Source organism: Bombina bombina, chromosome 10 (assembly GCF_027579735.1).
Source record: "Bombina bombina isolate aBomBom1 chromosome 10, aBomBom1.pri, whole genome shotgun sequence".
NCBI classification, from domain to species: Eukaryota; Metazoa; Chordata; class Amphibia; order Anura; family Bombinatoridae; genus Bombina; species Bombina bombina.
In genome coordinates this window covers 795,644-821,112 of record NC_069508.1, presented here as the reverse complement: position 1 = coordinate 821,112, position 25,469 = coordinate 795,644, and the positions used below count along the sequence as shown (strand labels likewise).

Sequence of the window (25,469 nt, the reverse complement as noted above, 5' to 3'; positions counted from 1 at the left end):
GAGGAAAGGGACTGGGTGTCAAGGGGAAAAGGGACAATTATAGGATAGGAGGGAAAGGGACTGGGTGCCAGGGGAAAAGGGACAATTATAGGAGGGAAAGGGACTGGGTGCCAGGGGAAAAGGGACAATTATAGGAGGGAAAGGGACTGGGTGCCAGGGGAAAAGGGACAATTATAGGAGGGAAAGGGACTGGGTGCCAGGGGGAAAAAGGGACAATTATAGGAGGGAAAGGGACTGGGTGCCAGGGGAAAAGGGACAATTATAGGAGGGAAAGGGACTGGGTGCCAGGGGGAAAAGGGACAATTATAGGAGGGAAAGGGACTGGGTGCCAGGGGGAAAAGGGACAATTATAGGAGGGAAAGGGACTGGGTGCCAGAGGTAAAGGGACAGTTATAGGGAGAGAAAGGGACTAGGTGCCAGAGGTAAAGGGACAGTTATAGGGAGAGAAAGGGACTAGGTGCCAGAGGTAAAGGGACAGTTATAGGGAGAGAAAGGGACTAGGTGCCAGAGGTAAAGGGACAGTTATAGGGAGAGAAAGGGACTAGGTGCCAGAGGTAAAGGGACAGTTATAGGGAGAGAAAGGGACTAGGTGCCAGAGGTAAAGGGACAGTTATAGGGAGAGAAAGGGACTGGGTGCCAGAGGTAAAGGGACAGTTATAGGGAGAGAAAGGGACTGGGTGCCAGAGGTAAAGGGACAGTTATAGGGAGAGAAAGGGACTAGGTGCCAGAGGTAAAGGGACAGTTATAGGGAGAGAAAGGGACTAGGTGCCAGAGGTAAAGGGACAGTTATAGGGAGAGAAAGGGACTAGGATGCCAGAGGTAAAGGGACAGTTATAGGGAGAGAAAGGGACTAGGTGCCAGAGGTAAAAGGGACAATTATAGGAGGGAAAGGGACTGGGTGCCAGGGGGAAAAGGGACAATTATAGGAGGGAAAGGGACTGGGTGCCAGGGGAAAAAGAGACAATTATAGGAGGGAAAGGGACTGGGTGCCAGGGGGAAAAAGGGACAATAATAGGAGGGAAAGGGACTGGGTGCCAGGGGAAAAAGAGACAATTATAGGAGGGGAAGGGACTGGGTGCCAGGGGAAAAAGAGACAATTATAGGAGGGGAAGGGACTGGGTGCCAGGGGGAAAAGAGACAATTATAGGAGGGAAAGGGACTGGGTGCCAGGGGAAAAGGGACAATTATAGGAGGGAAAGAGACTGGGTGCCAGGGGAAAAGGGACAATTATAGGACGGAAAGAGACTGGGTGCCAGGGGGAAAAGGGACAATTATAGGACGGAAAGGGACTGGGTGCCAGGGGGAAAGGGACAATTATATGAGGGAAAGGAACTGGGTGTCAAGGGGGAAAGGGACAGTTATAGGGAGAGAAAGGGACTGGGTGCCAGAGGTAAAGGGACAGTTATAGGGAGAGAAAGGGACTGGGTGCCAGAGGTAAAGGGATAATTATAGGAGGGAAATGGACTGGGTGCTAGGGGAAAAAGGGACAATTATAGGAGGGAAAGGGACTGGGTGCAAGGCGAAAAGGGATAATTATAGGAGGGAAATGGACTGGGTGCCAGGGGAAAAGAGACAATTATAGGAGGGAAATGGACTGGGTGCCAGGGGGAAAAGAGACAATTATAGGAGGTAAAGGGACTGGGTGTCAGGGGAAAAAGGGACAATTATAGGAGGGAAAGGGACTGGGTGCCAGGGGGAAAAGGGACAATTATAGGAGGGAAAGGGACTGGGTGCTAGGGGAAAAGGGACAATTATAGGAGGGAAAGGAACTGTGTGCCAGGGGGAAAAGGGACAATTATAGGAGGGAAAGGGACTGTGTGCCAGGGGGAAAACGGACAATTATAGGAGGGAAAGGGACTGGGTGCCAGGGGGAAAAGGGACAATTATAGGAGGGAAAGGGACAATTATATGAGGGAAAGGAACTGGGTGTCAAGGGGGAAAGGGACAGTTATAGGGAGAGAAAGGGACTGGGTGCCAGAGGTAAAGGGACAGTTATAGGGAGAGAAAGGGACTGGGTGCCAGAGGTAAAGGGATAATTATAGGAGGGAAATGGACTGGGTGCTAGGGGAAAAAGGGACAATTATAGGAGGGAAAGGGACTGGGTGCCAGGGGAAAAAGGGACAATTATAGGAGGGAAAGGGACTGGGTGCCAGGGGGAAAAGGGACAATTATAGGAGAGAAAGGGACTGGGTGCCGGGGGGAAAAGGGACAATTATAGGAGGGAAAGGGACTGGGTGCCAGGGGAAAAGGGACAATTATAGGAGGGAAAGGAACTGTGTGCCAGGGGGAAAACGGACAATTATAGGAGGGAAAAGGACTGGGTGCCAGGGGGAAAAGGGACAATTATAGGAGGGAAAGGGACTGGGTGCCAGGGGGAAAGGGACAATTATAGGAGGGAAAGGGACTGGGTGCCAGGGGGAAAGGGACAATTATAGGAGGGAAGGGACTGGGTGCCAGGGGGGAAAAGATACAATTATAGGAGGGAAAGGGACTGGGTGCCAGAGGTAAAGGGACAGTTATAGGGAGAGAAAGGGACTGGGTGCCAGAGGTAAATGGAGAGTTATAGGGAGAGAAAGGGACTGGGTGCCAGAGGTAAAGGGACAGTTATAGGGAGAGAAAGGGACTGGGTGCCAGAGGTAAAGGGACAGTTATAGGGAGAGAAAGGGACTGGGTGCCAGAGGTAAAGAGACAGTTATAGGGAGAGAAAGGGACTGGGTGCCAGAGGTAAAGGGACAGTTATAGGGAGAGAAAGGGACTGGGTGCCAGAGGTAAATGGAGAGTTATAGGGAGAGAAAGGGACTGGGTGCCAGAGGTAAAGGGACAGTTATAGGGAGAGAAAGGGACTAGGTGCCAGAGGTAAAGGGACAGTTATAGGGAGAGAAAGGGACTGGGTGCCAGAGGTAAATAGACAGTTATAGGGAGAGAAAGGGACTGGGTGCCAGAGGTAAAGGGATAGTTATAGGGAGAGAAAGGGACTGGGTGCCAGAGGTAAAGGGACAGTTATAGGGAGAGAAAGGGACTAGGTGCCAGAGGTAAAGGGACAGTTATAGGGAGAGAAAGGGACTAGGTGCCAGAGGTAAAGGGACAGTTATAGGGAGAGAAAGGGACTGGGTGCCAGAGGTAAAGGGACAGTTATAGGGAGAGAAAGGGACTGGGTGCCAGAGGTAAAGGGACAGTTATAGGGAGAGAAAGGGACTGGGTGCCAGAGGTAAAGGGATAGTTATAGGGAGAGAAAGGGACTGGGTGCCAGAGGTAAAGGGACAGTTATAGGGAGAGAAAGGGACTGGGTGCCAGAGGTAAAGGGATAGTTATAGGGAGAGAAAGGGACTGGGTGCCAGAGGTAAAGGGACAGTTATAGGGAGAGAAAGGGACTGGGTGCCAGAGGTAAAGGGACAGTTATAGGGAGAGAAAGGGACTGGGTGCCAGAGGTAAAGGGATAGTTATAGGGAGAGAAAGGGACTGGGTGCCAGAGGTAAAGGGACAGTTATAGGGAGAGAAAGGGACTGGGTGCCAGAGGTAAAGGGATAGTTATAGGGAGAGAAAGGGACTGGGTGCCAGAGGTAAAGGGACAGTTATAGGGAGAGAAAGGGACTAGGTGCCAGAGGTAAAGGGACAGTTATAGGGAGAGAAAGGGACTGGGTGCCAGAGGTAAAGGGACAGTTATAGGGAGAGAAAGGGACTGGGTGCCAGATAGAGGAATTGAGGGAGGGAAAAGAGATAAACAGATGATGGTACATTGCAGAGATCAGAAAGAAAAAAAGGGGGGAAAGCAACTACCGAAATGAAACAACAAAACAAACTAACCAGCGGAACTGGGAGTTGAGGGCGAATTGGCTTGACTTCCGTGAACTGACACATTTGTAGCAGTCACAGCTGTTTTGGCAGCATAAATATTGGCTTCCTCTTGAAATTTACCTATGTTCTTCTTGTAGCGGATTCGCTTATTTCCAAACCAGTTTGATACCTGTGGTGAGTCCAAGACAAGCAGTGTGTCAATGCATAGTAAGTGTGTTATGGATACAAAACATTATACAGTCTCTAGCTCCTCTGCACCCACCAACATAATGAGTAGACAAAATAGTGACACAATATGGGACATGAAGGGACAATAGAATATGGTCTCTTCACAGAAGATAAGTCTCCTTGTATATCAGGAAACATGAGAACGATCACCTGTTATACAGTAAACATATAATCCTCCTTTATTAAGGGGTACTGACAAAATGACAGAACTTGGGCACGATGAGCTCCCTGCTCTGGCAAGATCATTCCAACAATTTTATAAAAGGCACATTTTTGCTTCAGAGCTGTTTATATTGTGGTGCCAGTTCTGGATGTGAAGGAGATGCACATTGCAATATAATAAATACAACTGACATTTAAACTTACTTGATAAAATAATTTATTTCATGGTGGTGAGAGTCCATGATCCATTACTCCTGGGAATTACTCTTCATCACCACTAGGAGGAGGCAAAGTTTCCCAAACCCCATAAGCATAAATGATGTTCTCTTTCATACAGGAATTGAGAGTATATGCTCAGCTGCATTTGTGGTCTGTTTTACATTGGGAAAACGACAGACGATATAAAGAAACGTATGGCCAATCATAGGAGTAAAAAAACAACAACTAGTTCTCAGCGCTGCTATATTTGATACTGTACTTCCTTTTAAAATATGATCTCAGAAAAAGAAAATCAAAAAAAGAGCAACTATTAAAACAACAAAACAAAGCGCTGGTTAAAAAATAGGGAATATTTCCTTTAAAACCTGCTAGCCAAAATCTGTCTAATGTCTGTCTCTAAATGTAGTACCTTAATTAAAATAATTTAATTATAATTAATTATAAGTGAGGATACACTGTACAGTTTTAAAATTACAGAATTTAATAATCCTACATATTACTATATGCATACAAACTCAGTTTAATTAAAAACAAATATAATTGGTTAAAATGAATCAGTCAAACTATAGGTTAAACATGAAAATACACACAATTTTTCCTAAACAAATTCATATAAGTACATATAATAAAGAGTTCATCCTCTAAAAAGTTCGTTTTTGGTAAAAAAAACAGAATTTATGCTTACCTGATAAATTACTTTCTTTTACGGTGTATCCAGTCCACGGATTCATCCTTACTTGTGGGATATTCTCAATCCCTACAGGAAGTGGCAAAGAGAGCACACAGCAAAGCTGTCCATATAGCTCCCCTCAGGCTCCGCCCCCCCAGTCATTCGACCGACGGTTAGGAGAAAAAGGAGAACCATAGGGTGCAGTGGCGACTGTAGTTATTTTAAATTAAATTTGAACCTGACTTAATTGTCAGGGCGGGCCGTGGACTGGATACACCGTAAGAGAAAGTAATTTATCAGGTAAGCATAAATTCTGTTTTCTCTTACTTGGTGTATCCAGTCCACGGATTCATCCTTACTTGTGGGATACCAATACCAAAGCTTTAGGACACGGATGAAGGGAGGGAACAAGTCAGGTAACCTAAACGAAAGGCACCACTGCTTGCAAAACCTTCTCCCAAAAATAGCCTCCGAAGAAGCAAAAGTATCGAATTTGTAAAATTTGGCGAATGTATGCAGTGAAGACCAAGTCGCTGCCTTACAAATCTGTTCAACAGAAGCCTCATTCTTGAAAGCCCATGTGGAAGCCACAGCTCTGGTGGAATGAGCTGTAATTCGTTCAGGAGGCTGCTGTCCAGCAGTCTCATAAGCCAATCGGATGATGCTTTTCAGCCAAAAGAAAAGAGAGGTAGCAGTCGCTTTCTGACCTCTCCTCTTACCAGAATAGATGACAAACAAGGATGATGTTTGTCTGAAATCTGTAGTTGCTTTTAAATAGAATTTTAAAGCACGAACCACGTCAAGATTGTGTAAAAGTCGTTCCTTCCTAGAAACTGGATTAGGACACAGAGAAGGAACAATGATTTCCTGGTTAATATTCTTATTAGAAACCACTTTTGGAAGAAAACCAGGTTTGGTACGCAAAACAACCTTATCTGCATGGAACACCAGATAGGGTGAATTACACTGCAAAGCAGACAATTCAGAAACTCTTCGAGCAGAAGAAATGGCTACTAAAAACAAAACTTTCCAAGATAATAACTTAATATCTATGGAATGCAAAGGTTCAAACGGAACCCCTTGAAGAACTGAAAGAACTAAATTTAGACTCCATGGAGGAGCCACAGGCTTGTAAACAGGCTTGATTCTAACTAGGGCCTGTGCAAACACCTGAACGTCTGGTACAGCTGCCAGGCGCTTATGTAACAGGATAGACAGAGCAGATATCTGTCCCTTTAAGGAACTAGCTGACAGACCTTTCTCCAATCCTTCTTGGAGAAAGGACAATATCCTTGGAATCCTAACCTTACTCCACGAGTAACCCTTGGATTCACACCAACCATGATATTTCCGCCATATCTTATGGTAAATTTTCCTGGTGACAGGCTTTCTGGCCTGTATCAGAGTGTCTATAACTGATTCAGAGAAACCACGCTTAGCTAGGATTAAGCGTTCAATCTCCAAGCAGTCAGTTGCAGAGAAACTAGATTTGGATGCTTGAAAGGACCTTGAATTAGAAGATCCTGCCTCGATGGCAGTTTCCATGGTGGGACCGATGACATGTCCACTAGGTCTGCATACCAAGTCCTGCGTGGCCACGCAGGCGCTATCAGAATTTGATTCTGGCTATTAGCCGAGGGAGAAGAGGAAACGGTGGAAAGACATAAGCTAGACTGAATGACCAAGGCGCTGTTAAAGCATCTATCAATGCCGCCTTGGGATCCCTGGATCTGGATCCGTAAAGGGGAAGTTTGGTGTTCTGACGCCATCAGATCCAATTCTGGAATGCCCCATAGCTGGGTCAGCTGAACAAAAACCTCCGGGTGGAGTTCCCACTCCCCCGGATGAAAAGTCTGACGACTTAGAAAATCCGCCTCCCAGTTGTCTACCCCTGGGATGTGAATTACAGATAGATGGCAGGAGTGATCCTCCGCCCATTTGATGATCTGGGATACTTCCTTCATCACTAGGGAACTCTTTGTTCCTCCCTGATGATTGATGTACGCTACAGTCGTGATGTTGTCCGACTGGAATCTGATGAATTTGGCCTCCGCTAGTTGAGGCCACGCCTGGAGCATATTGAATATTGCTCTCAGCTCCAAAATGTTTATCGGGAGAAGAGATTCTTCCCGAGACCATAGACCCTGAGCCTTCAGGGAGTTCCAGACCGCACCCCAGCCTAACAGACTGGCATCGGTCGTGACAATGATCCACTCCGGTCTGCGGAAACTCATTCCCTGAGACAGGTGATCTTGAGACAACCACCAGAGAAGAGAGTCTCTGGTTTCCTGGCCCATTTGTATTTGAGGAGACAAATCTGCGTAATCCCCATTCCACTGTTTGAGCATGCACAGTTGCAGTGGTCTGAGATGAATTCGGGCAAAAGGGACTACGTCCATTGCCGCAACCATTAAACCAATTACCTCCATGCACTGAGCCACAGAAGGCGGAGGAATGGAATGAAGAGCTCGGCAAGTATTCAACAGTTTTGACTTCCTGACCTCTGTCAGAAAGATTTTCATTTCTACCGAGTCTATTAGTGTTCCCAGGAAGGGAACCCTTGTAAGCGGGGACAGATAACTTTTCTACATTCACCTTCCACCCGTGAGACCTTAGAAAGGCCAGAACAATGTCCGTATGAGCCTTGGCTCTGTGGAAAGACGACGCCTGTATTAATATGTCGTCTAGGTAAGGTGCTACTGCAATGCCCCGCGGTCTTAGCACCGCTAGAAGGGACCCGAGCACCTTTGTGAAAATTCTGGGAGCGGTGGCAAACCCAAAAGGAAGGGCCACGAACTGGTAATGTTTGTCCAGAAAGGCGAACCTTAGGAACTGATGGTGATCTTTGTGGATAGGAATATGTAGATACGCATCCTTTAGATCCACGGTAGTCAGATATTGACCTTCCTGGATCATCGGCAAGATTGTCCGAATGGTTTCCATCTTGAAAGACGGAACTCTGAGGAATTTGTTTAGAATTTTTAGATCCAGGATTGGCCTGAAAGTTCCTTCCTTTTTGGGAACTACGAACAGGTTTGAGTAAAAGCCCAGTCCTTGTTCTGCAGTTGGAACTGGGTGTATCACTCCCATTTTTAGGAGATCTTCTACACAGCGTAAGAACGCCTGTTTCTTTGTTTGGTCTGAAGACAAACGAGAAATGTGGAACCTTCCCCTTGGGGGAGAATCCTTGAATTCTAGAAGGTACCCCTGAGCAACTATTTCTAATGCCCAGGGATCCGGAACGTCTCTTGCCCAAGCCTGAGCAAAGAGAGAAAGTCTGCCCCCTACCAGATCTGATCCCGGATCGGGGGCTACCCCTTCATGCTGTCTTGGTAGCAGGAGCAGGCTTCTTGGCCTGTTTACCCTTATTCCAGCCCTGCAAGGGTTTCCAGGTTGCTTTGGGCTGGGAAGCGTTATCTTGCTTTGCGGCAGCAGAGGTTGCAGCAGGTCCGCTCCTGAAGTTGCGAAAGGAGCGAAAATTAGCCTTGTTTTTGGCCTTAAACGGCCTATCTTGTGGAAGGGCATGGCCCTTGCCCCCAGTGATATCTGAAATAATATCTTTCAGCTCTGGGCCGAATAGGGTTTTCCCCTTGAAGGGAATATTTACAGTTTCGTTTTGGACGACACATCCGCCGAACACGATTTGAGCCAAAGCGCTCTTCGCGCCATGATGGCAAAACCTGAGTTTTTCGCCGCTAGTTTAGCTAATTGGAGAGCGGCATCAGTGATAAAAGAATTAGCCAGCTTTAGAGCATGAATTCTATCCATGACCTCATCGTATGAAGTCTCCCTCTGGAGCGACTCTTCCAGGGCCTCGAACCAAAAAGCCGCTGCAGTAGTTACCGGAATAATGCAGGCAATTGGTTGAAGAAGAAAACCTTGCTGAACAAAAATTTTCTTCAGCAATCCTTCCAATTTTTTATCCATAGGATCTTTGAAAGCACAACTGTCCTCTATTGGTATAGTTGTACGCTTAGCAAGTGTTGAAACAGCCCCCTCTACCTTAGGGACCGTTTGGGGTCGTTTATGGGGAACATTTTCTTAAAGATAGGGGGGGGAACAAAGGGTACACACCTGGCCTCTCATAACTCCATAGTCACAATATCCGCCACCCTCTTTGGGATCGGAAATGCCTCAGTGTATACGGGGACCTCTAAAAACCTGTCCATCTTACACAATTTTTCTGGGACCACCATGGGGTCACCATCATCCAGCGTAGCTAAAACCTCCTTAAGCAGGACGCGGAGGTGTTCCAGCTTAAATTTAAACGCTAAGGAATCTGACTCTGCCCGCTGAGAAACTTTTCCTGTGTCAGAAATTATTCTCTCAGAGAGACCGTCTCTCACTGCTACTTCTGAGTTTTGTGAGGGTACTACAGATAAATCATCCAAAGCTTCTGATTGCTCATCCTCTGTATTTAAAACTGAGCTATCGCACTTTTTTGGAAAAACTGGCAGTTTGGATAAAAATGCTGCAAGGGAATTATACATTACTGCTGCTAATTGTTGTAAAGTAATAGGGGCCAATGCGCTAGAGGTACTAGGAATCGCTTGCGCGGGCGTAACTGGTGTCGACACATGGGGAGAGGAAGAAGGACTATTACTCTCTGTTAAAGAATCATCTTGGGCTACATTTTTAAGTGTCACTGGATGGTCTTTAAAATGCTTAGATGTTTTAGCACACTTTACACATAAATGCAATGGGGGTACCGCCATGGCTTTTAAACATAAAGAACAAGGTCTATCTGAAGTCTCAGACATGTTTGACAGACTTAGACAGCACTACAATACAGAAAAAAATCACTTTTTGAAAAAACATTACTGTGTCTTTAAATAATAAAAAGCACACACTTTATTACCAAATCACCAAAAAACATCCGATCTTTATGAAATTTTCACCACATGATCCTAATGCTTTGAAATGATTGCACACAAATTTTCAAATCAATTAACCCCTTATTGCCCAACCCGGAGCAAATTGAATTAAACAACCGGTTTAACACACTACAGCACGGTGCCACAGTCTTTGCTGTGGCCCTACCTTCCTTTAGGGTTATTTGTAGAAGAAAAATAAGCCTCCCTGATGTCCTCCTGCACTCTCAGGACTCTACACGTGAAGCTGCATGAAGCTGTCTTGTAAATCAACTGCGCAACTGAGGCGCGAAAATGAGGCCCCCTCCCTCTTCATTCCAGAGTTATGGGGCCTTCCTGAGTCAGACTAGGTGTCTAATAATATGCCAGGCGTAATAAAAACCCCAAAAGTGTTTCCAACGTTTCAAACACTTGAACAAATATAAGATTACACTAATAAAGTAATCGATTTAGCCCATCACAGTGTCAACCAGTATTTAAGCCCTTAACTGAAGCCATCCTACTATACTGCGTCTTTGAAAATGGCTTACCTTCCCTCATGGGGATTTCTGTAAGTCTTCTAGCATTACCAGGTCTTGTTAGAAAAAAATGACTGAGCATACCTTAAGCAGTTTAGCCTGCAAACTGTTCCCCCCAACTGAAGTTCTCCGGTACTCAACAGTCCTGTGTGGGGACAGCAATGGATTTTAGTTACAACATGCTAAAATCTTTTTCCTCTCAGCAGAAATCTTCATCACTTTCTGCCTCAGAGTAAATAGTACAAACCGGCACTATTTTAAAATAAACTCTTGATTGAAGAAATAAAAACTACAAATCTAACACCACAAACTCTTTACCCTCCCGTGGAGATGCTACTAGTGAGAGCGTCAAAGAGAATGACTGGGGGGGCGGAGCCTGAGGGGAGCTATATGGACAGCTTTGCTGTGTGCTCTCTTTGCCACTTCCTGTAGGGATTGAGAATATCCCACAAGTAAGGATGAATTCGTGGACTGGATACACCAAGAGAAAAATTCCTTTAAAGGTTCATTTGATGAAGTTAATGAAATGATTGAAAAGATTCTTTAGTGGTGATTTCTAAAAAGACAAGGGAGACAGAATGGTCTCGTTACAGGCAGTATTGGTGTTTTAAACAAGGTGTATACAAGTACTTACACCAGACACTTTTGCTGTCAGTTCCTCACAGTCTCTGTAACCTTGGCAGTCCTGTAGCTTTGGGCTGGAGATTATTTTCATCCATTAGTTGTATTGTAGGTATTTTTTCAAGACTTTGAGGAAGATATTTGGGGCTCTTTTCCTATCGGCGCCCTGCAAACATTAGCAGTAACGCTCTTTTTGGATAATCACAGCTCCCCTTCCTACACCTGCAGTTACAGGTGCTCCTCTTGGACAAAGTGGTGTTGGGTAATTAGAGAAACACGTTTCAGAGGCTCACCTCCTTTCTCAAGCTCTATTTCCAGTCACTAATTCCCCTTTTGCATTCATTTGGAGTCTATTGGTTGATTGATTTGTTAAACGATACAGACTAATACAGACTCATACAGACTAATTCAGACTCATACAGACTCATTCAGACTCATACAGACTCATACAGACTCATACAGACTCATACAGACTCATACAAACTAATACAGACTAATACAGACTAATACAGACTAATACAGACTCATACAGATTAATTCAGACTAATTCAGACTAATACAGACTCATACAGACTATGTGACAGACCTCTCTGTCAGTACTTGAAGAGTTAACTCTGTTCAGCTTTAAGAAGCTATTTTCTAAAGACAGGTTTGCTGGCATCAGCTATAATTAAGTTTAAGTGATAAACATTCCCATTGTTCAATCACATCTAGAGAGCAGACGCCCCAGTGATAAGAAAGGATCAAGTGTGTCTTGTGTTTAACTTGTTATCTGCTGAAGTAATGTAATACTATTGTGGCCTGTCAAAGGGCGTTGTCTCTCTATCTAATGTACAATATTCTTTCAACCCCCCAGCTGGGGTCAGACCTGCATAAATACTAGGCATATAGCCTTTAATAAATGACATTCTGTTTTAAACCTGAAAACTGGCTGGGTTGTGAGTTGTTGATCTCACATTCAGGGCATCTTCCATCTGGTATTAACCCTTGGTATCCTGTTGGTACCGTAACAATTGGTGGCAGCGGTGGGATGAACCTTATCGCCCAGAAGAGCAACTACACAAGCCAGTAACCTCAGGAAGAGGGGTATTACTACAATACTGACTAAGATGGAGGGAGACAGAGCTCACAGCGCTACGCCTCCAGCAGCCATGGAGGAGACCCTATACCAGAGGGAAATGAGGACCAGGCTGGAATTTTTACCCCAACCTGTACCACGGGACATGCTATTTGTGGTAATGGCAGATGTGCAGGAGTACGTGATGGCACACAGTCCGCGGAATGCATGCTCCCAAGCAGAATCCATTTCGGAAGCACTCAGCAACCCAGTAAGACCCAAAATCCCATACCATGCCTTTAAAATATTTTGTGAGGAGAAGGATGAGATCGATGGGTATTTACAGGATTTTGAGAGACTGTGCGAGTTACATGATTTGGAGCAGTCCGTATGGGTGCCGGTGCTAGCAGGCAAGCTAGCCGGTAGGGCAGCGGAAGCGTATCGCGCTGTACCCAGGGAGGACAGCAAGGATTACGCTAAAGTGAAGAGAGTGATCTTGGAAAGATATGCCATTACCCCAGAGGCATACCGGCGCAAGTTTAGAGGCCTGCGCAAGCCAGAAAGGGATTCCCATGCAGAGTGGGCCCACAAGCTGGATCAAGCATCTCAGGGGTGGATACAGGCCAGCCAAGCTACCACCATGGAAGAATTGCGACAACTGATGCTGTTGGAGCAATTCTTTAACGGCTTGTCCCCAGAAGCCCAAGAGTGGGTTCGGGACCGTAAACCCTCCACCCTGCATGAAGCTGCTCGCCTGGCAGATGAGTATACGGATGCCCGCAAACTGGACACTGCTACCACTAAGCCCCCTGCTAGAGTGGAGTACAGACCCCCAGTCACCCCAGCAGCTGCCAGTTATCAACCCCCGGCGCACCGCTATACCACACGGCCTCCGGCCACGAACTACCCTCAAAGAGCCCGGTTCAATTCGCGGGGCTACTCACAACCTATTTGGTGCTTTGGATGTAAGCAACTAGGGCACAAAAGACCAGAGTGTCCCCTAAACGCAGCGAACCAAGCACAGTCCTGGAGAAGACCCGCCGGCAGAATCCCACGTAATCCTCAGCCTGCGGCCCGCTACGTAGAGGCGCAAGAATGCTGGGGCAGTCTACATGAAGCAGACCCCGTGCAAGCTGCCCACCGGAATAACCGGCAACTGGTTAAAGTGAATGGGAAGGAGGTCAGTGGTCTACGGGATACTGGTGCTACCATGACCTTGCTTCAAAAGAACTTGGTGTCTGAGAAACAGCACACTGGAGACACTGTGGCTGTGAGGGTAGCAGGGGGCACTGTGTTCCGCCTACCTGTTGCCAGGGTACATTTGGATTGGGGAGTGGGCGCTAGACCTGTGAATGTGGGGGTCAAGAAGGATTTACCTGCTGGTGTTCTCCTTGGAAATGACTTGGCCCCCCATGTTTCTGCCTATGCTCCCATGGGTCCCGCTGATGTTAACCCTGTGACTACCCGTGCCCAGATCCGTGCAGCAGAGACTGACCCACCTGCTGCTAAGCCCCAGGACGCTGAGCTCAGTAAATCTCTATCCGCTATTGATACGTGGAAGTCCCGTTACAATGCGCTGATGAAGGAGAAGAGTCACGTAGAGGATGAAAAGGTCATGTTAAATAATCATGTAACAGTGCTAGCGGGTGAGAAGAGGAGTGCAGAGGAAAAAGCACGTTTAGAACAGGAATCTCTGCTAGACAAGCTGCACCGACAGACTGCAGAAAACACCAGCTTGAGAGTGGAACATGAAACATTAAAGACAAACTTAGCAACGCTGGAGGAGAAGCTGACGCTGGCTCATAGTGAGGTGCAGCAACTCAAGGGCACCCTATGTCAGTATGAAGGGATTGTGGATACCTATAAAGAGCAGGTACAAAAAACTTGTAAAGAAGCTGATGAGATTTTGAAGGACTGTTTAGCCCTAGTCTGGGCACTGAAGAAGTTGAACCCTTATTTTTACGGGCAGGAATTCTCTCTCATAACGGGAATACAGATGGATTGTCCCGGCAAACTGACATGCCTACCACCTCCTAGTCCGGTCATCCCCAGGTTGACCGGCCAAAGGGTCAAGCCGGGTCTGCCGGAGTGTTCCACAAGGGGGGAGCTAAGTGACAGACCTCTCTGTCAGTACTTGAAGGGTTAACTCTGTTCAGCTTTAAGAAGCTATTTTCTAAAGACAGGTTTGCTGGCATCAGCTATAATTAAGTTTAAGTGATAAACATTCCCATTGTTCAATCACATCTAGAGAGCAGACGCCCCAGTGATAAGAAAGGATCAAGTGTGTCTTGTGTTTAACTTGTTATCTGCTGAAGTAATGTAATACTATTGTGGCCTGTCAAAGGGCGTTGTCTCTCTATCTAATGTACAATATTCTTTCAACCCCCCAGCTGGGGTCAGACCTGCATAAATACTAGGCATATAGCCTTTAATAAATGACATTCTGTTTTAAACCTGAAAACTGGCTGGGATGTGTTCAGGGCATCGTCCATCTGGTATTAACCCTTGGTATCCTGTTGGTACCGTAACAGACTAATTCAGACTAATACAGACTAATACAGACTCATACAGACTCATTCAGACTAATACAGACCAATTCAGACTCATACAGACAAATACAGACTCATACAGACTCATACAGACTCATTCAGACTCATACAGACTAATACAGACTCATACAGACTAATACAGACTCATAAGACTCATACAGACTAATACAGACTCATACAGACTAATACAGACTAATACAAACTAATACAGACTCATACAGAATAACACAGACTAATACAGACTAATACAGACTAATACAGACTCATACAGACTCATACAGACTCATACAGACTAATACAGACTCATACAGACTAATACAGACTAATACAGAATAATACAAACTAATACAGACTCATACAGACTCATACAGACTAATACAAACTAATACAGACTCATACAGACTCATACAGACTGTAATGGTACCAACAGGATACCAAGGGTTAACACCAGGGAACAATGTCCTGCATAGGGAATCAGCAATTCACAACCCAGCCAGTTTTCAGGTTTAAAACAGAATGACATTTATTAAAAGGCTATGCCTAGTATTTATGCAGGTCTGACCCCCCAGATGGGGGGTTGAAAGAATGTTGTACATTAGATGGAGGAACCACACCCTTGGACAGACCACAATAGAATCACATTACTTTACTAGGTAGATAACAACTTAAACACAAAACACTAGGATATGTCTGTGTCCTCTGGATGAGTTTTTCAGCTTGTTAGCATTCCTCAGTGAGATCCCATAAAAAAGGAAACAGAAAATTGCAACATAGTGTGAATCTGTAATGGCACTTTGAGGAAGTAGTTGTTTTGTAACAAATGACTACTCACATTTGTTGGAGCTTTCCACTAAGCTCAAGGATATGCACACTCCCACTTTATACTGATGGGAAAACAGTACACTAGGCAAAACTTGGATACAAAATTATTTTAAAATATATAAAAGCGTCACATAAGCCTTGATAACACCACAATGTAAGGGTACAAAAGCAGATATGCTGTAGCAACAAAGCATACCAGCGAAACGTACGTCGGAACTGAACTGTTCTATATTGAGTTTTATCGCGTCTATACACTAGCCAGGACACCTGGGGGCTTAGCGCTATTTGTCTTGCTACTAAAAAGGTTTTGGTTTCGGCGGTCACACTCCTGCTGACCCATTTACCTCTTTGCAAGTTTGGCGATTTGAAGCATTTGCTACAGCATATCTGCTTTTGTACCCTTACATTGGGGTGTTATCAAGGCTTATGTGACGCTTTTATATATTTTAAAATAAATTTGTATCCAAGTTTTGCCTAGTGTACTGTTTTCCCATCAGTATAAAGTGGGAGTGCGCATATCCTTGAGCTTAGTGGAAAGCTCCAACAAATGTGAGTAGTCATTTGTTACAAAACAACTACTTCCTCAAAGTGCCATTACAGATTCACACTATGTTGCAATTTTCTGTTTCCTTTTTTATGGGATCTCACTGAGGAATGCTAACAAGCTGAAAAACTCATCCAGAGGACACAGACATATCCTTGATTCAGAACTTTATTTGGTTTTCCTTTTATGATTGTTGTTATCACATTTATTTCACATTTTTGTCTTTGTAATATTCAGTATATTTATTGTAAAATTAAACACAAAACACATTTGTCTTTCCTTATCACCTAGGCGTCTGCTCTCTGAGGGTGATTAAACAATGGACTGTTTATCACTAACTTTAATGACAGTACACAATAGCTGAGGCGAGTAACCTTGTTGTTCAAGAATAGTTTCTTAAAGCTGAACACAGTTAACTCCTTCAGTACTGACAGAAGGGTCTGTCACATCTACATAGCACACAATACAGCCTATAGACAACCTTTCTTACATTATAGTCCAGAAGTGGCTAGGTTTGCCACAATGCTCCCCCAGAACCAAGCCGGCATACACAGTCTGATCCCAACGGATCGGCTTGGGGATGTCCGGGGAAGTACTCACAGATCACTTTTCAAGTTCAGTTTGTCTGGGCAACCCGTCGGCGTTACCGTTTTGTTTCCCTGGTCGGTAATGGATGGTAAAGTCGAAGGGCTGCAGCGCCAAACTCCAGCGCAGCAGCCTGGCATTGTCCCCGGCCACACGGTTCAGCCACACCAATGGGTTGTGATCTGTGAGTAAGGAAAAAGGTTGTCCATACAGGTACGGCTGCAACTTTTTGAGGGCCCTGATTAAAATATAAAAGTTAACAGCAACTTGTAAGTAAACCAGACTAGGTTGTAGCTCCTCAAATAGGGCTTCAGCTACCGTCTCTGCATGGATGTTGGAGAGAGCAATGGCCTTGGGGTACCTAGTGGCGTAGTCCACCACGGGTAAAATGTACCTCTTCCCGAAGGGACTGGACTTGGGTAGTCACAGGGTTAACATCAGCGGGACCCATGGGAGCATAGGCAGAAACAAGGGGGGCCAAGTCATTTCCAAGGAGAACATCAGCAGGTAAGTCCTTCTTGACCCCCACATTCACAGGTCTAGCGCCCATTCCCCAATCCAAATGTACCCTGGCAACAGGTAGGCAGAACACAATGCCCCCTGCTACCCTCACAGCCACAGTGTCTCCAGTGTGCTGTTTCTCAGACACCAAGTTCTCTTGAAGCAAGGTCATGGTAGCACCAGTATCCCGTAGACCACTGACCTCCTTCCCATTCACTTTAACCCGTTGCCGGTTATTCCGGTGGGCAGCTTGCACGGGGTCTGCTTCATGTAGGCTGCCCCAGCATTCTGGCGCCTCTACGTAGCGGGCCGCAGGCTGAGGATTATGTGGGATTCCGCCGGAGGGTCTTCTCCAGGACTGTGCTTGATTCGCTGCGTTTAGGGGACACTCTGGTCTTTTGTGCCCTAGTTGCTTAAATCCAAAGCACGAATAGGTTGTGAGTAGCCCCGCGAATTGAACCGGGCTCTCTGAGGGTAGTTCGTGGCCGGAGGCCGTGTGGTATAGCGGTGCGCCGGGGGCAGGTAACTGGCAGCTGCTGGGGTGACTGGGGGTCTGTACTCCACTCTAGCAGTGGGCAATCGGTATACCGCTCCCCCTGCCCCTCGTACTGCCACGGATCCGCCAGTGTGTGCTGTATCCGGCACCAAATGGGGAGCTATCAGGGTTAAAGTAGCTCCCGAATCCCGAAGTCCCTGGACCTCCTTCCCCTCTATGGTCACCTGCTGGCGGTGATGTTGCCGGTTATCGGTGGCCCGGACCGACATCACCTCATGCAGAATTCCCAGGGGTTCCTCGGCTTGGGTGCTCAACACCTCATGAGCGGCTGGCTCCGTTTGGTAATGGTGAGCAGCCGCCCTTGGGGCCAGGTTCTGTCTGACCTGGTTCCAAGCTTGTCTGCTCCGATTTTGGGTGCACTCACGTGCCATATGTCCCCACTGCTTGCAGGTGTGGCATTGTATATTCGCCCGTCCGTTGTATCGTGAAGGGGGTGGTGGATTCCCTGGGGCTGGGCGAAAAGGTGCCGCTGTGGGGTTGTTAGGCTGTAGTCCATGGTGCCTCCTGGCATCAAAATGCTGGTCTGCTAATCTGGCTGCTTCGGTTAAGGTGAGGGGTTTTCGATCTCTCACCCATTCTTGGGCTTCTGGGGACAAGCCGTTAAAGAATTGCTCCAACAGCATCAGTTGTCGCAATTATTCCATGGTGGTAGCTTGGCTGGCCTGTATCCACCCTTGAGATGCTTGATCCAGCTTGTGGGCCCACTCTGCATGTGAATCTCTTTCTGGCTTGCGCAGGCCTCTAAACTTGCGCCGGTATGCCTCTGGGGTAATGGCATATCTTTCCAAGATCGCTCTCTTCACTTTAGCGTAATCCTTGCTGTCCTCCCTGGGTACAGCGCGATACGCTTCCGCTGCCCTATCGGCTAGCTTGCCTACTAGCACCGGCACCCATACGGACTGCTCCAAATCATGTAACTCGCACAGTCTCTCAAAATCCTGTAAATACCCTTCTCCTCACAAAACATTTTAAATGCATGGTATGGGATTTTGGGTCTTACTGGGTTGCTGAGTGCGTCCAAAATGGATTCTGCTCGGGAGGATGCATTCCGCGGACTGTGTGCCATCACATACTCCTGCACATCTGCCATTACCACGGATAGCATATCCCGTGGTACAGGTTGAGGTAAAAATTCCAGCCTGGTCCTCATTTCCCTCTGGTATAGGGTCTCCTCCATGGCTGCTGGAGGCGTAGCGCTGCGAGCTCTGTCTCCCTCCATCAGCTCGGCAATTAATATAGCCTTGGGTTTGCTGCTGCCTATCTTTCCCCTGGCTTCTAGCAGTTCCTTTAACGTTTGTCTCTTTAGCTTAGAATAATCCATCTCCATTCACTTCGGTCCCTGGTACTCCTTCCATCTTAGTCAGTATTGTAGTAATCCCCCTCTTCCTGAGGTTACTGCCTTGTGTAGTTGCTCTTCTGGGCGATAAGGTTCATTCCGTCGCTTGCCACCAATTGTAACGGTACCAACAGGATACCAAGGGTTAACACCAGGGAACAATGTCCTGCATAGGGAATCAGCAATTCACAACCCAGCCAGTTTTCAGGTTTAAAAAAGAATGTACTTTATTAAGGCTCATATGCCCAGTATTTATGCAGGTCTGACCCCCCAGAAGGGGGGTTGAAAGAATGTTGTACATTACTTTACTTAGGTAGATAACAACTTAAACACCAGACACGTTTGGCTTTTCTTATCACTAGGCGTCTGCTCTCTAGATGTGATTAAACAATGGAATGTTTATCACTAACTTTAATGACAGTACACAATAGCTTCTTAAAGCTGAACACAGTTAACTCCTTCAGTACTGACAGAAGGGTCTGTCACATCTATATAGCACACAATACAGCCTATAGACAACCTTTCTTACATTATAGTCCAGAAGTGGCTAGGTTTGCCACACAGACTAATTCAGACTAATACAGACTCATACAGACTCATACAGACTCATACAGACTCATACAGACTCATACAGACTCATTCAGACTAATACAGACTCATACAGACTCATTCAGACTCATTCAGACTCATTCAGACTCATACAAACTCACAGACTCATACAGACTCATACAGACTCATACAGACTCATACAGACTCATACAGACTCATACAGACTCATACAAACTAATACAAACTCATACAAACTAATACAGACTAATACAAACTAATACAGACTAATACAGACTCATACAGACTAATACAGACTCATACAGACTAATACAGACTAATACAAACTAATACAGACTAATACAGACTAATACAGACTCATACAGACTCATACAGACTCATACAGACTAATACAGACTAATACAGACTCATACAGACTAATACAGACTCATACAGACTAATACAGACTCATACAAACTAATACAAACTTATACAGACTCATACAGACTCATACAGACTCATACAGACTCATATAGACTCATATAGACTCATACAGACTAATACAGACTAATACAGGCTCATACAGAATAATACAGACTCATACAGAATAATACAGACTAATACAAACTAATACAGACTCATACAGACTCATACAGAATAATACAGACTAATACAAACTAATACAGACTCATACAGACTCATACAGACTCATACAGACTAATACAAACTAATACAGACTAATACAGACTAATACAGACTAATACAGAATAATACAGACTAATACAAACTAATACAGACTAATACAGACTAATACAGACTCATACAGAATAATACAGACTAATACAAACTAATACAGACTCATACAGACTAATACAGACTCATACAAACTAATACAGACTCATACAGACTCATACAGACTCATACAGACTCATACAGATTAATAGACTCATACAGACTAATTCAGACTAATACAGACTAATACAAACTAATAGAGACTCATACAGACTAATACAGACTAATACAGACTCATAAAGACTCATACAGACTCATACAGACTAATTCAGACTAATTCACTCATACAGACCTATACAAACTAATACAGACTAATACAGACTCATACAGACTAATTCAGACTCATACAGACTAATTCAGACTAATACAGACTCATACAGACTCATTCAGACTCATTCAGACTCATACAGACTAATTCAGACTAATACAGACTCATACAGACTAATACAGACTAATACAGACTCATTCAGACTCATACAGACTCATACAGACTCATTCAGACTCATTCAGACTCATACAAATTCATACAGACTCATACAGACTCATACAGACTCATACAGACTCATACAGACTCATACAGACTCATACAAACTAATACAAACTCATACAGACTCATACACAATAATACAGACTAATACAAACTAATACAGACTAATACAGACTCATACAGACTAATACAGACTCATACAAACTAATACAAACTTATACAGACTCATACAGACTCATATAGACTCATATAGACTCATACAGACTAATACAAACTAATACAGACTAATACAGACTAATACAGGCTCATACAGAATAATACAGACTAATACAAACTAATACAGACTCATACAGACTCATACAGACTAATACAGACTAATACAGACTAATACAGACTAATACAGAATAATACAGACTAATACAGACTAATACAGACTAATACAGACTAATACAGGCTCATACAGAATAATACAGACTAATACAAACTAATACAGACTCATACAGACTCATACAAACTAATACAGACTAATACAGACTAATACAGACTAATACAGAATAATACAGACTAATACAGACTAATACAGACTAATACAAACTAATACAGACTAATACAGACTAATACAGACTCATACAGAATAATTCAGACTAATACAAACTAATACAGACTCATACAGACTCATACAGACTCATACAGACTAATAAAGACTCATACAAACTAATACAGACTCATACTGACTAATACAGACTCATACAGACTCATACAGACTCATACAGACTAATACAGACTAATACAGACTAATACAGACTCATTCAGACTCATTCAGACTCATACAGACTCATTCAGACTCATACAGACTCATACAGACTCATACAGACTCATACAGACTCATACAGACTCATACAGACTCATACAAACTAATACAAACTCATACAGACTCATACACAATAATACAGACTAATACAAACTAATACAGACTAATACAGACTCATACAGACTAATACAGACTAATTCAGACTCATTCAGACTCATTCAGACTCATACAGACTCATACAGACTCATACAGACTCATACAGACTCATACAGACTAATACAAACTCATACAGACTCATACACAATAATACAGACTAATACAAACTAATACAGACTAATACAGACTCATACAGACTAATACAGACTCATACAGACTAATACAGACTCATACAAACTAATACAAACTTATACAGACTCATACAGACTCATATAGACTCATATAGACTCATACAGACTAATACAAACTAATACAGACTAATACAGACTAATACAGACTAATACAGGCTCATACAGAATAATACAGACTAATACAAACTAATACAGACTCATACAGACTCATACAGACTCATACAGACTAATACAGAATAATACAGACTAATACAGACTAATACAGACTAATACAGACTAATACAGACTAATACAGGCTCATACAGAATAATACAGACTAATACAAACTAATACAGACTCATACAGACTCATACAAACTAATACAGACTAATACAGACTAATACAGACTAATACAGACTAATACAGAATAATACAGACTAATACAGACTAATACAAACTAATACAGACTAATACAGACTAATACAGACTAATACAGACTCATACAGAATAATTCAGACTAATACAAACTAATACAGACTCATACAGACTCATACAGACTCATACAGACTAATAAAGACTCATACAAACTAATACAGACTCATACAGACTCATACAGACTCATACTGACTAATACAGACTCATACAGACTAATACAGACTCATACAGCCTCATACAGACTCATACAGACTAATACAGACTCATACAGACTAATAGACTCATACAGACTAATTCAGACTAATACAGACTAATACAAACTAATACAGACTCATACAGACTAATACAGACTCAAAAAGACTCATAAAGACTCATACAGACTCATACAGACTAATTCAGACTAATTCACTCATACAGACCTATACAAACTAATACAAACTAATACAGACTCATACAGACTAATTCAGACTCATACAGACTAATTCAGACTAATACAGACTCATTCAGACTAATACAGACTCATACAGACTAATTCAGACTAATTCAGACTCATACAGACTAATTCAGACTAATTCAGACTCATACAGACTAATACAGACTAATACAGACTAATTCAGACTCATACAGACTAATACAGACTCATACAGACTAATACAGACTAATTCAGACTCATTCAGACTCATACAGACTCATACAGACTCATACAGACTCATACAGACTCATACAGACTCATACAGACTCATACAGACTCATACAGACTCATACAAACTCATACAGACTCATACACAATAATACAGACTAATACAAACTAATACAGACTAATACAGACTCATACAGACTAATACAGACTCATACAGACTAATACAGACTCATACAAACTAATACAAACTTATACAGACTCATACAGACTCATACAGACTCATATAGACTCATATAGACTCATACAGACTAATACAGACTAATACAGACTAATACAAACTAATACAGACTAATACAGACTAATACAGGCTCATACAGAATAATACAGACTCATACAGAATAATACAGACTAATACAGACTCATACAGACTCATACAGAATAATACAGACTAATACAGACTCATACAGACTAATACAGACTAATACAGACTAATACAGACTAATACAGACTAATACAGACTAATACAAACTAATACAGACTAATACAGACTCATACAGAATAATACAGACTCATACAGAATAATACAGACTAATACAGACTAATACAGACTCATACAGTGTAACGGTACCAACAGGATACCAAGGGTTAACACCAGATGAACAATGTCCTGCATAGGGAATCAGCAATTCACAACCCAGCCAGTTTTCAGGTTTAAAACAGAATGACATTATATTTCGCTCATTTTTCATTTTATGAACACATCCTGATCTGAAATATTGTTATTGTTCCAATTTTTCTGTTTATACTTTCTGTAGGAGCCTGTGTGCTCCAAAATCATTTACTATGTCATTGTTGTAATTGAGAATTCTTCACCAATAAAAATTTGAAATCTTTAAAAAAAAAAAAAAAAAAAAAAGGCTATGCCTAGTATTTATGCAGGTCTGACCCCCCAGATGGGGGGTTGAAAGAATGTTGTACATTAGATGGAGGGACCACACCCTTGGAAAGGCCACAATAGAATCACATTACTTTACTTAGGCAGATAACAACTTAAACACAAGACATTTTGCTTTTCTTATCACCTAGGCGTCTGCTCTCTGAGGGTGATTAAACAATGGACTGTTTATCACTAACTTTAATGACAGTGCACAATAGCTGAGGCTAGTAACCTTGTTGTTCAAGAATAGATTCTTAAAGCTGAACACAGTTAACTCCTTCAGTACTGACAGAAGGGTCTGTCACATCTACATAGCACACAATACAGCCTATAGACAACCTTTCTTACATTATAGTCCAGAAGTGGCTAGGTTTGCCACAATGCTCCCCCAGAACCAAGCCGGCATACACAGTCTGATCCCAACGGATCGGCTTGGGGATGGCTGGGGAAGAACTCACAGATCACTTTTCAAGTTCAGTTTGTCTGGACAACCCGTCGGCGTTACCGTTTTGTTTCCCTGGGCGGTAATGGATTGTAGAGTCGAAGGGCTGCAGCGCCAAACTCCAGCGCAGCAGCCTGGCATTGTCCCCAGCCACACGGTTCAGCCACACCAACGGGTTGTGATCGGTGAGTAAGGAAAAAGGTTGTCCATACAGGTACGGCTGCAACTTTTTGAGGGCCCACACCACGGCCAGGCATTCTTTTTCGATGGCGGCGTAGCTTACTTCACGGGGCAACAACTTTCAGCTCAAGTAAGCTTCGGGGTGTTCTCCGCCATCTGCTCCAACTTGGCTCAGCACTGCCCCCACTCCAAACATCGAAGCGTCTGTGTGAACAAGAAATCTTTTAGTGGGATCGGGTGCAGCAAGTACAGGCGCATTAGTTAGAGCAGTCTTTAGCTGTTGGGTCACCTCTGCGGTAAACTGGGTGCCCCTATCCGATATTATCTCCTGGGGGAACCCTACCCGGGAAAATATTTTTATTAAGGCTTCAGCTACCGTCTCTGCATGGATGTTGGAGAGAGCAATGGCCTCGGGGTACCTAGTGGCGTAGTCCACCACGGTTAAAATGTACCTCTTCCCGGAGGGACCGGGCTTCGGTAGTCACAGGGTTAACATCGGCGGGACCCATGGGAGCATAGGCAGAAACAAGGGGGGCCAAGTCATTTCCAAGGAGAACATCAGCAGGTAAGTCCTTCTTGACCCCCACATTCACAGGTCTAGCGTCCACTCCCCAATCCAAATGTACCCTGGCAACAGGTAGGCGGAACACAGTGCCCCCTGCTACCCTCACAGCCACAGTGTCTCCAGTGTGCTATTTCTCAGACACCAAGTTCTCTTGAACAAGGTCATGGTAGCACCAGTATCCCGTAGACCACTGACCTCCTTCCCATTCACTTTAACCCGTTGCCGGTTATTCCGGTGGGCAGCTTGCACGGGGTCTGCTTCATGTAGGCTGCCC

General features: G+C 44.1%; 1 protein-coding gene across 1 annotated transcript in view; it reads right to left on the bottom strand.

Moving 5' to 3' along the window:
* The window catches only part of LOC128641173 (pre-B-cell leukemia transcription factor 1), a 354,783-nt gene that overhangs the window by 273,419 nt on the left and 55,895 nt on the right, over nucleotides 1-25,469 (bottom strand). The window contains exon 4 of the mRNA XM_053693741.1: nucleotides 3,805-3,964. Coding sequence (XP_053549716.1) covers nucleotides 3,805-3,964 — 160 coding nt within the window. The remainder of the gene's footprint in view (nucleotides 1-3,804; nucleotides 3,965-25,469) is intronic.